The sequence below is a fragment of the Panthera onca genome, chromosome B3 (genome assembly GCF_046562875.1).
Source record: "Panthera onca isolate mPanOnc1 chromosome B3, mPanOnc1 haplotype 2, whole genome shotgun sequence".
NCBI lineage: Eukaryota > Metazoa > Chordata > Mammalia > Carnivora > Felidae > Panthera > Panthera onca.
Window position 1 is genome coordinate 80,585,680 of NC_138344.1, and position 13,315 is coordinate 80,598,994.

Sequence of the window (13,315 nt, forward strand, 5' to 3'; positions counted from 1 at the left end):
GTTTTACTTTCTATTATTCTAGCTAGAATAAAGTTTTCACATGATAAAATATCATCTTAAAAAAATAACATCACAATTATAAGGAAAATCAACTAGTTTAGCCACAAAGGGATTCTGTAGTTTTAAAAAGAGTACTGCTCTAAAGAGTATCAATCTGATACTTTCTGACCCTTGTCAAAATGAATTAGTTAAGGTATTTTCTCAGGGTTGGGGGGGGGGGGGACGACAAAAAACAAAGAAATCTGAGTTGATGAAGTGAATGGTTGGTTTTAAAGATGTGAAATTAAAGCAGGAAATATAAAACCAACCACACCCTTTTGCTATGAAACAACTGCTTTTTGTCTCTGATTTGATGCAAAAGAGAATACTGAACTGTTTTATGAGCTCTTCAAATTTATACTATACTTCTAGACAGAAGCAGCTTAAATATCAAAGATATTTCATAGTGTGTGCCAAGTTGTTTTGAAATACTTACAAAATGTTATTGTTGCAAATGAATAATTTCTCCTTAAATGATAAAATGTTCAAAATACAGATATTTGGACAAAATTCAGACTTGACAAAATTATTACATTTTCTGGTGATGGTTTGTCATCTTGGATCTGGAAGAACAAGTGACAAACACTCATAGGAAATGTAAAAAAAATGAAAATGAGAAAACAATCCAGGGACACTCACTTATAATTTATATTTTAAAAATACTGAAGGGGCGCCTGGGTGGCTCAGTCGGTTAAGCGGCCGACTTCGGCTCAGGTCACAATCTCGCGGTCTGTGAGTTCGAGCCCCGTGTCGGGCTCTGTGCTGACAGCTCAGAGCCTGGAGCCTGTTTCAGATTCTGTGTCTCCCTCTCTCTGACCCTCCCCCGTTCATGCTTTGTCTCTCTCCGTCTCAAAAATAAACGTTAAAAAAAAAAAATTTAAAAAAATAAATAAATAAAAATAAAAATACTGAAAAAAATAAAGACTTCCCTTTTCCAATGTACTGACAATCAAATCAAAAGATGTACAGAAATTCAATTAACACTAGGAAAGAAGGGGAATGAAAATCATATTCTATACACTGAAAAGACCGGAAAGTTGGAACAAATGACACTCATTAGGAAAACTAAGTTCATTCACTAAGAACCAGAACTGTAAACATATGTATTCTCAGAATGTGAATCTTTGAAATGGGAAAAGCCTATAAATCGCTTGAAGAAAAGATACGAAATAATCTAATTTTAATAAGCTTCAATTTTAAAGGTCTTAAATAGCACAGGAGTAACAAAAGGGCATAGAATAAAAGCATCTATCAAAAGAAAATACACCATAATCCACAATTTAAACTTTCCACGTTGAAAAAGACAAAAATCGAAGGAAATCTTAAAAGATTTTTAACTCCTCCCTCATATTGTAAATAAAAGTTTCAGATGTTTCACACTTTTTTTAATTTTTATTTTTTAGTGTTTATTCATTTTTAACTAGGTAATAAGCAGGGGAAGGGCAGAGAGAGAGAGAGAGAGAGAGAGAGAGAGAGAGAGAGAGAGAGAGAGAGATACAGAATCCAAAGCAGGCTTCAGGCTATGAGCTGTCAGCACAGAGCCTGATGCAGAGCTTGAACCCACTAACCGTGAGATCATGACCTGAGCTAAAGTCAGATGCTTAACGGACTGAGCCACCCAGGTGCCCCTCAGATGCTTCACACTTAATCTAGATGCTACACTCTGATTTTTGTTACTTACACATTCTTACTGAGGTATGAAATACAGTAAAATGGAGACCATCAAAAATTTTTCTAGAAAAATCATACCAGACCAAAATATTAACACAATTAATTTAGATCCTTCCCCTTGACTCCCTTTGCCAATTATAGAACACTTAAGAAATTATTAAAGAATAAAAGAAAACTGAGTTGTAGGGCAGATAACAGTACTACATCAATTAATTTCCTGATTTTCATCACTGCACTGTGGTCACTTAGGTAATGTTTCTGTGGTCAGGTAACATATGTTAAAGCATTTAAGGAACAGCACGGTTACAACCTGTTTTCTGAACTGTTCATAATAATAAATGCATGTATTTATAGAGAGGAAAGAATAAAGCAATGTGGTAAAATATTGACATGTGGGGAACCTGGGTGAAAATTACATGGAATTCTTTGCACTTTTCTTGCAATAGCACTTTCCCTTAAGTATTAAATTATGTCAAAATAAAAAGTTAAAAAGAAAAGGAAGCTTAACACTTAGGAAGTCAGAGAGCAAAATAACTGCATCAAGTCTCTTTAGTTTCATGATCTTTGCTTTTAGAAGTATTAACAGATAGGGGCGCCTGGGTGGCTCAGTCGGTTGAACATCCAACTTCAGCTCAGGTCATGATCACACTGTCCGTGAGTTCGAGCCCCCGTCAGGCTCTGTACTGACAGCTCAGAGCCTAGAGCCTGGAGCCTGTTTCAGATTCTTTGTCTCCCTCTCTGCCCCTCCCCATTCATGCTCTCTCTCTCTCTCAAAAATAAATAAACATTAAAAAAAATTTTTTTATTAAAAAAAAGTATTAACAGATAAAGTGTATCTCCTAAGTATATCTCACTTAGCATGACATGAAATTAATACTGAATTATATCTACAATCTAAGGCAAAACTGTCACTTTTAAGTCATTTTCTTTTGCCTCAGGTGGAAAGAAAAGGGTAGAGTGGAGTAGACAAGTTAGAAGACACGCATTCATTTCTTAGCTTTGGATTTTAGAATTCTTTCCAATTAAGAGTCAAATCATGGTTGAATCTTTTTACAAAGTTAAAAAGTTGATACGCTCACCTTTTTTTTTTTCATTAAAAAAAAATGCATTTAGGTTGGATTACATCTGCTGAATGTATGTGCTAAAATTAGCAAATAATTTTCTTCCCTCTAAAAATCTGTAGAAACGTAGTGCTATGGTCCAGTGGGTCTAATTCACTCACATTTTGGGATAAAGGAAATAAAGAAGTCAAAAGATTTCAGTTTATGAATTATTCTACCTTTTACAAAGCTATATCTGATAAAATAGCAGAATAAAATCCAACAAAGATAGCTAAAAAGAATAAGAAAATTCATGAATTATCCTTTGCACATAAAATTAATCTTTGTATTCATATGATGATCTACCTAGATTAAGACATTAGAAGTTATGATACATCAATTTAAAAAGTAGGGGAGCCTAGTTGGTTAAGTGTCTGACTTTGGCTCAGGTAATGATCTTACAGTTCCTGAGTTCGAGCCCCGCACTGGTCTCTGTGCTGACAACTCAGAGCCTGGAGTCTGCTTCAGATTCTGTGTCTCCCTCCCTCTCTTCCCCTACCCAGCTCACACTCTCTCTCTCTTTCAAAAATCAATAAACATTAAAAAAATAAATAAAAAGGAGGTTTTTTTTCCCCCATTAAGTTTTATCTTCATATCAGGGATTCAGAGCCAATATGCTCACATTGAACTCTACATTCAAGAACAAAAAGATTTAATTTAAATTCACAGAAAAGTGCAAAAACAAACACATTATCTCCTAATTCGTTACTAAGACATTTTGCTGGAAACCTCACCTTTATATCTTTCTCTTTATATAGGTAACTTGACATTTATAAAAACATTAAAAATGAGAAATAATCTGAAGGTCTAACTAATGGATGCCAGGTTAAATCTACAAAATACAATACTATGGAACCACTAAAATTGTATTTCATTCACAGGACTGTGAAGCATTAAGAAAAAATGACTTAAAAACAATTTAATGATATTCTTGTTGAAAAATGAAAAAAAAAGATACTTAGAAAAACATGGAAAGATAGATTGCTAAATATTAATCTCTAGGTAATAAGTCTGCGGGTGTTTTTCATTTTTTCTTTTTATTTCTATATATTATACTTCTTATACTGTCTGAATAACAATCATGTGTTATTTTTATGGTTATATAAACAAAGTTCCTTTTTTGAAAAAAACAACATAAAATCAAAATTAAAAGGACCTGGCTAAATAATACAGCACATATCTAGATAATGAAACAGTATTGAGACATGAGAGCCTCAGGCATGATGGCTCTGTGGGCCCCAGCTCCTGATTTAATCACAGCAACCCCCTTTTGTCTACTTCACATAGTTCTCCAATCTTATATTTGACAACAGGGTACTTTTTTTTGGTTAAAAAACAAATGAAAACATGTTATACAGCGGGAACATTTACTGACATGAAATGATGTCTTCTATGAAGTGTCAACTACATAGACAAATAACAAAACTGTTCATAATATATCCTAGTTTTAAAAGTTAATTAAATTAAGATTTTATGGGGGTTTTGAATTTTAGTTTCAGTTCATTTGTTTCTAATACTTCTTAAATAAGTAAACATATTTTAAAAACATAAAACCATTTTTTAGAAACAGTTAAAGCCTACAACTAAAAGAGACCTTAAATTAACTTCTATCTTCTTTCTAAACCTGAAAAAGGTATAGATCTAATGACAGCAGGGAAAAAAAGTGTATTTATTTTAAATTAAAGCAACATTATCTAACATTTTGGAAAGAAACCTTCAGCAGATGAGTCAGTTCATGAAAAACATACATTATAAATAAGTAATCTAATATTAAACTACTTCATTTCATTAAAAAAAAGACCTAAATCCCAAAATTCTAATGTCATGGTGTCTGTATTACAATAGTCGTCATGTGAAAAGTATTTCATACTACACATGCTTAAATTATATAGGCAAGTGATGTTAGAGCTGAACACAGCCCCTACCCAGCACTAAATTATTTAAATACAAAAAGCAGTTCACTGAATAATCTGAAACTTCTTATAGAACAGTTTTCATTCACATGGATAACAAATTAGCATAATGTTATAAAAGAAAATTGTGTAACAGATAAAGTCCCCCAAACACATTTATTAGCTTCCACAATAAATTAAACCATTTAAAAGAGTTTTACTGAAAAAAACTTATACCCATTTCCACTACACTCGCTATTTTATAAACTAATCTATCTGTTCCACAGAAAGGAATATGACAGAATGCCTATATGGTTTTAGTCTTTGCTATTCACTTTGTCCTTGACAGAGTCAAAAAAGTTTCCCCAAAATAAGTTTCAAGTGTCTTCATTTAATACTCAAAGGTCTGAAGATGTCGTTCATGTGGCTGTTCTTAAAGTTTGATTCACAAAATGGAAATGAATGATTTCTTTGAGAGGTGCTGTAGCTAAATTTATACTTTTATAGTACAGTGGTTGGACACAATACAGTGAAAAATACTATGAGGTACCAAATGTTCCTCACTCACTGACCAAACAAACCTTTCTTGTGGCCTTCTGCTACAGAAGTCAAGAAAATATTACCTGAGAGATTTTTCTGCTGCGTCCTGGTTTGCTGTTGGATTAAGGCCAGAAAGCAGTAACAATGGAAAGGTCTTTTGAATTTACTAAATTTAAGGATTCCCAAACTAAAAGATGTAACCTAGATACGAGCTGATTACAGCTGTAACATCCTACTTAAAAAAATAAGGAAATTTATACTTTCTCCCTTCTGAACAAATTTTTATTACTTTTAATTCCAAGGCCAATACTCCTTACAATTTGGTAAACTTTTTAAAGCTTAAAAAAACAAAAACAAAAAACCCTTCCTTGAAATCTTTCCTTCATCCTCAATAACATATTTGAAATGATTTTGCATTTAATAACACATCCTAAATTATATTCAAATAAATTTTAATTATACAACAAAATTTAAAGTTAGTTGCCCAGTACACAAAAACAAAAAAAACACAGAGTTGAAGAATTTTTTTTTCTCAAAGATTGGTATACAAAAATTATAATAGAATCTGCACTTACTCTTCACCCCTTTCTTCCCCTTTCGTTCCTTCTTGTACTGTTCCTTCAGTTTACTTATTAGCCCCTGGTCTACATCCCAAACCTCAGTAGGTGGGGAGAGGTCATCTTTATCTACATGCAGCATATTATTAAAAGAAAAAAAATCAGCAGTTGGCAATGCAAGCTGTTGGCAGTTAACTGTTATAGCTTTACATAATCATAATAAAAATGTACTAACAGCATATACCCAAAATACTTTAAAGGTGCAGTTTCAGTTTTGGTATTCACAGCTCAAACTCTAAAAGCCCATCTCACAAGTTTCTATACAGTTAATACTAACAGTTAAATGGTGCTTCATTTCTATGAATCACAAATTTGAAGGTTATTATTCTTTCAATGACTAATATTCAACGGACTTATATTAGAAAACTAACATTATACAAAATAGATCACTGCATCTTTATAAAAATGTTAATAAAAATTATTCAGCCAGCATCATAAAAGCAAATGAATGAATTACATGCGAACTATTCATAAGAGTGCAAGCTGGAAAGGTCAGTGCCATTTTATTGATGAAAATACTCATGCACCTTCTGTCACACTGATTCTGCATGCACGGGATAACTATACTAATGGAGAGGCATTCTAGTCCAATATAATACATACATATAGTTCCAAAATACAATGTCTCAAATAATACATACAAAGCATTCAGAGAAGCCCACCTTGGCCCCCACCCCACCCAAATAGTTCCATATCTCATTACCTTCTTCCATTGGTCTACAACTAAGATTAGCAAAAAAAAACAAAAAAACAAAACTCAAATTCCACTGAAGAATTTTTTTAGGGCTGATTTTTTTTTAGGGTAAGATAAAAGCAGTGACAAGCATGGAAAAGTGAAAACATACATTGCTGTACATCTGCTAAAGATGAAACTTCAGCTATTTTAGCTGAATCACAAATCTGTATTTATTTTAAGTAGATACTTGTGCCTGCAAAAATTTTACTCTATGGTAATCTAGAAGAAACAGCATTAAAAAGAAGCAGAATAAACGTAAGTCTATTAGAATTCCTTTTAAGTATTATGGGCTTTTCCTTCATGTGTTTAGTTCTAAAACAGCCTCGTTATTAGGAAGTTTAACACTCTGTAAAAGAGTAACAACCAGGAATTTATATAAGCATGTCACTAAATAAAAATTATACCAAAACATATAGGCTAAGTCAATCAAGACTGACAAAATAGTAAGATTTTAGGGAAAAAAACACTTGTTACATTTTTTGGTAACTCATTATTTTAGCTCACAAGTCTTATAAACTGCCTGGGCCTCACTGACTTAATCCAAATTCAGTGGACATTAAATAGCCTTTTTCCTCCCCTTTTATAGATTGCTATATCTAGTAAGTAAAAGAAACTCTATTTGAATGACACATACAAATTCAATTACTTACTGTACCTTGGGCCTTTCCTACTACAATTATTATCACTTTCTCCCTTATGGATATACCTATAATCTTAGGTAGTCAGTATATAAAAAGATTAATCCAAAACTTTAAGTTAATTTGCCAACTTGAATTACTTAAAAGTAGGTTGCTCGAGACTGAAATTTACACGTAAGATTATTTGTCAAATCTGCAAATTTTAATACTGTTTGTAATAATGTAGTAATACTGATTTAAACAGAAAATTCACTTTTCGTGTACTCTAATCATGAAGTTTACAGAAAACTGTGCTGTATGAGAAGTCCTTCTGTGCACTTACTGAAGACTCCAAAAAAAAAAAAAAGTGATATGAAGAATTAATCATTTGCACTCATCTTAATGAAGCAATTAATTACTTTTAAAAATGACCACTTAAAGTAAGCCAAATGGACACATTTTAAACCTACAGAAGCAAACAAAAAAAAAATCTTAAGTGGTAAGTAATTCCATAGGATCTAAAATTTTAGTAAGATAGCCAGGTTTTCAAAGACCTCTGTAGAAAAAATAAAGCTGTGAGTAACTGTAATTAAAGTAGCAAAGGGTACTGGAGTAAAAAAGCAAAAGAAAATAAACGGGTAAGCCTAAGGAAAAAAACAAGTATTACTTGCAAGATAACCTAAAGTCTAGAAAACAAAGGTTAACTCAAGGCAGTGCAACGAACAGGTTGGTGAACGCATATGTGCTCAGAAAACATCCTGAAACTTGCCTGGTAAGTAACAGCTGATTTGATATTGCTTTTAAGAAATAGTTAAGAGCAAAAAGGAAGAGGCAGCATAATCTTCTACATATTAATTCTGTTTTTTAAAAATCTAGGGGGGAAAAATACCAAGAAATGAGGTTGAATCAGTTACGGGAACTTTTTTGTTTAAATAAGGAAACACAAATATGCACACACAAAAAAATGACGCATAACAACTCAAAACCACAAAAACATAAAATTCTTCTATGGTAATGCTAACTATCAAAGTAGAGGAATTATATAAATCTACTTAATGTAACATAAAAATATAACCAACTTTATGCATATATTCAATACTTTAATTATCTATTATATTTAAATATAAACATTCAGATACTAATTATTTTTTTTTAGTCTATACATTTCCACAAATCACAGTTTCAAGTTGGAGGAAAAAAAAACCAAACATGCTCAAAATGCTGAGTCTCCATGAGAGAAACAGCAAATTTAGAAAGCCCACTAACATTTTTGATTAGCAGAAAAACTAAAAACTACCAAAATTAAACTCAGACTACAAATGTAGGTAAGAGAAAAAAACAGGATTTAAAAGCTCTCTTAAAAGCAGCAGTTTTACATGATAAAAGGTTTCAAAATTTGATATATCTGAGCAGATTTCTGACATACAAAGTAACATATTATCCACTGTGGGTATGTATTGGGTTATGTTTCATTAGGATACATTACTTATTAAAAACAAACCAAAAAAATACCAAAAAATTGCCTTTACCCAATAATTTAAATCTCAAAACCACCACCTTCCCATTTAAGTAAATTCAAATTTAAGCAAATGAGTTAAATAAACGTTATGTCTGTATATCCATCCTCTTTGTTTTAGAAAAACTGAATATAAAACCTGTTGAGTAGAAAAGATAAATTCAGAAACACTGCAAAGATCCTTTGACAGTTTTCATTTGTTAAGGAAAGAAACTGCCTAAACCATTTTGTTCTTTCCTTCTAAAGAACTTAAAATGTTTTAAAGATGTTTCAGTCTCATCTGTAAGGAAGAAACTTTCAGTTACTTCCATTTACACAGAGATTCAGGTCACTCAAATATTAATAGTAAAAGTAAATAACATTTTATAGTTATCATTCACTATTTAGGCCTGCTCCTCAAACTGCAAAAGTCTTTGGAAAGAAGGACCATCAACTGTAAACAATATGGTACTTCATTATTAAAGAAATAATGCCATTTTATACAAATTAAATTCCCCAAATTTTTGTATGTTTTTGACTAATAAACTTCCAGCAATTTTAGGTGAACAAAGCAGGAATGATGATGTGCCAAGATTTAGCTATACAGATCTTCGAAAACTGATTGTTATCTTTAATGAAAATAATCTAAATATTCCTCAGTAAAACCCCAATTAAATAATGGAACATATTGACAAAATATTATGAAGCTATTAAAACTGCTGTTGCAGAAGAACAATTTATTAAGTGAAAAGTGTGGGTTATAAATCAGCACTCAGCAAAATCCTTTGTTAAATAAAAATAAATATACATATATAAATGTTAACCATGATTCTCTCTACATAGTGGCATTATAGGTAATTTTTAATTTCTTCTTCATGTGTCTGTGGGTTCTAAACCTGAAATATACATGTTATAAAATAATTATATATATATAATATAAACGTATTTATATAATTATAAAATAACCTGCGAAAAAACCCCAGTACTTTAGAAACTACTAGAAAAAAAAAAAAAAATTGGTATCTCCAACACTTGAATGGGTTGCACAAAGAAGCTTAACAAAAACTTTAATACTTTTACCATGTCTCCTGAGCAAGGCTAATTCTTAAGAAAAGTAAACTAGAATATAGCTATTTTCAAGTAAGTACAGAAATGTATAATCAAAGACTATAAAGTAATTCTGAAGTTTTTTCTTATTTTCAACTAATGTGCCTCTTCTCTTCCCACTTAGAAGAAGAGGTAAGTGAAGGTCTGAAACAATGCTTGAGAATTATAAACAGTAAGAAAGCTGGCAACAAAATCCAGATTTTTAAGCGCTTGAAATTGTTATCTGGATAGTTAACAATTATCTTACCTATGAAATTTTATTTCTTCTATTAGCAATATTGGTTCAATATATAAATACAACATTTTTAATAACGTGTTTCCCATCACCAAAGTAGTTTTTAAGTATTTAGTGCTAATTCCTCCTGCAAATAGCTAAGCAACTTTGGTGTTTGACTGAAATATGCATTAACGTACACAGTAACCTTTTCCAATAAAGCTCTGTAAACACAATGTGTGTTCTACCTGCCAGATAACATGCTTGTATTAAAAGCTGATTAAATGAACAACATACTGGACCTCAGGTTATTATCTTAATATAATTTTTACACTTTTATTTTACTTTCTAATGAGGTTTTCAACCCTGTATAAATAGAAATCTTTTCTTTCAGTTATGGCTGAATTATTATTAGCATTACATATCATTCCCAAAGGCTAGGCCCTAATATATGCATACTAAATATTGTATGTAATAAAGTTTAATACCTTCACTAAACCTTGTTCAACACAAAGCTATAATTAAGGATTAGTAGCTTTATTACTTTCTAGTAATAAGTCAGATAATATTATATAGGCATAACAAAAAGAGTTAAGTCTTCTTTAAACCTAGATACATTGCCAAATTAAATAATGGGAATGTTTAAAAGTATATACATGCATGGTTTTTTTTAATCTGCTAAAAAGAAAGGAACTGAATTTATTTCACCTTTAAATCAATAAGCTTCAAAAATCAAAATCTAACAAAAAGTATATATTAAACATAATTTTGTCACCAAACCTAAATAAATTGGTGCAGAACACCCTGAAATTATTCACTACCACTTCTCCTTGCTCTTGCTTAACTGCTACCATACATTCAAATACTCACATTCCACATATAATATTTAATAGTAATATATCTTTAAGGGCTAGATATTATCCCACCCCCATATTTTTTTTTTATCAACTTACCCCATTCTGTGCCATCCCCTGAACTCCGTGCTTCTCCAGCTCCTTCACCATCTTCAGCAGTCACTAAAAAATCAAATTCTTTCAGTGCTTCCTCAGTATCAGGATCATCAGTTAGGTCAGCAGCTAAACCTTCATTACCTATCTGTAAATGGAACATAAGCCAAAAATTATTTTTATCCTAGATTTTAAAGGGGTCCTTTATATGTTTTTAACAGCATTAACTTTATTTTTTTAATATAATTTATTGTCAAATTGGCTAACATACAGTATGTACAGTGTGCTCTTGGTTTTGGGGGTAGATTCCCGTGATTCATCGCTTCCATACAACACCCAGTGCTCATTCCAACAAGTGCCCTCCTCAATGCCCATCACCCATTCCCCTCCCTACCCATCAACCCTCAGTTTGTTCTCTGTATTTAAGAGTCTCTTATGGTTTGCCTCCCTCCCTCTCTGTTTGTAACTACTTTTCTCCCTTACCTTCCCCCCCATGGTCTTGTTAAGTTTCTCAAATTCCACATATGAGTAACACCATTAACTTTATATTTATACTCCCATTTTTAAATTACTTAAATACACAAAATTTTAGTTTTTCCATGTAGTTCACCAATCATAGATTGTACCCTATATAAATGGTTAACAGCACCATGTGAAGATTACGGTTAAGATGCGATGCAAGTAATGTGGTAGTACAAAATCGTTAAAATACTAAGCAAGAATATTTAAATTCTTTAATTATAAGATTCACAATTACCCTATTTATAGACCCATGCAATCACTTATATTCTGATACACTGTGTTGAACTGATTTCACTCACTGAGAAGTGCCTACAGATTCTATTATTCACAGGGATATGGCATAGCTAAGAAGGATATTAACTGATCTTAGGTCAATAGCTGTGATAATAACAGTGCTATGCATCCCAGGGGGAAAAAAACAAACAAAACGAAAAAAGGGAAAGGATCAAAATCTCTATTCACCCGTGTTACACACATGAAATGTGACAGAAACACTGAGAACTGCAATTACAGTGTGGCAACTTTTTTTGAGGAAAGCTGGCATTTTCCCCACATTACTTAATATCCCAAGGAACCAAAACTTAACCTATCCACTTTTTTTTTTTTTAACATACTTGAAGTATTCTCAGGGTGACTGGGTGGCTCAGTCAATTAAGTGTCTGACTCTTGACTTAGGCTCAGGTCTCACAGTTCAGACAGAGCCCTGTGCTGGGCTCTCTAAGTGTGAAGCCTGCTTGGGATTCTCTCTCTCTCCCTCTGCCCCTTCCCTGCTCATGCTCTCTCCCTCTCTCAAAAATAAATAAGCATTAAAAAAATATATACTACTATGATAATTCAAAAATGGATCGTCTAATTTGCTTATATTTATAGTTAAATCACATCACTGATCAAATAGATAATCCAGTTTTCTAGGTTACAAGCAAAAGTAAATTTTTATTAATCTTTACCAAAAAACAAGAATGTGAACACACATATTTACAATCCACAGTTTACTCCCTCATCCAGAGTGGGAGTATCCCCACTGTAACTTGAGTTAATTTACCATGTGTTTTACTGCACATGAAGAGTCAGACTTCAGCAGTGACTATTAACTGTAGCAGCAGTGGAGAGAGGGTTCCTGGTTATTTTTTTTAAAGTTTCAAACCACCAACTAGCTCTATAAAAACAGACCCTTTATGGCTAGTTAGTGAATGATACACCAAATAATAATTTCTACTACATGTGGGTAATAGTAACAGCTGACTATATATAAAACTTGCATGTGATATGATAAAATAAAAAATGATCAATCACTCTAATGTAACTTAAGACATCTTGAAAATTTCTATTCCAAATAGAATAGATTTTTTTTTTTCAAGGGGAGCAACATGTTCTTTTATTGATGCAAGTACGTCCAGTCACACCAACAACTGACATCCTGTGTTATGGTACAGCTTTGTACTCAGAGTTCATCTCAAAATACCAAAACATCATAAGGTGTGTATCAAATTGGGAAAATAAAGTAGCAAACATAGACACTGTATCAGGTAGGTACTAGGACTGATGACCCAGTGGAGTGCACACTGACATGTAAAGCTCCTTAATGTTGTATTCCAAATATATATTCTCAAGTTTTTAGCCTTTCTGTATCTCAAATACGTAAACAAAGTAATATGTACTACCAAGATACAATATGTACTATCTAGAACATCTGAAAAGTGCAAAAACACTGTGACAGTACAGTGTAAATAATCTTGTTCCACCCAGGGCTGAGGGCGACGTCCATATCGGATTGGGGAGCCACCCCTTCTTGAGGCCCCACCTCCACATCTCCAGGCT

At 32.3% G+C, this 13,315-nt stretch overlaps 1 protein-coding gene across 7 annotated transcripts in view; it reads right to left on the reverse strand.

Annotated features, from left to right (window-relative positions):
- STRN3 (striatin 3) overlaps positions 1-13,315 on the reverse strand; it is a 106,003-nt gene that overhangs the window by 30,473 nt on the left and 62,215 nt on the right. For 5 of the 7 annotated variants that reach the window (XR_009606137.3, XM_060619443.2, XM_078448349.2 and 2 more), the window contains exons 7-8: positions 10,982-11,123; positions 5,818-5,928 (exon numbers count right to left, since the gene is read on the reverse strand). Coding sequence is in view for 6 of the 7 variants with exons in the window: in XM_060619443.2 (XP_060475426.1) it covers positions 5,818-5,928; positions 10,982-11,123 (253 nt within the window). In the remaining variant the exon portion in view is untranslated. Of the gene's footprint in view, positions 1-5,813; positions 5,929-10,981; positions 11,124-13,315 lie in introns of all 7 variants that reach the window. The other 2 variants (XM_060619449.2, XM_060619444.2) reach the window with 2 other exon arrangements.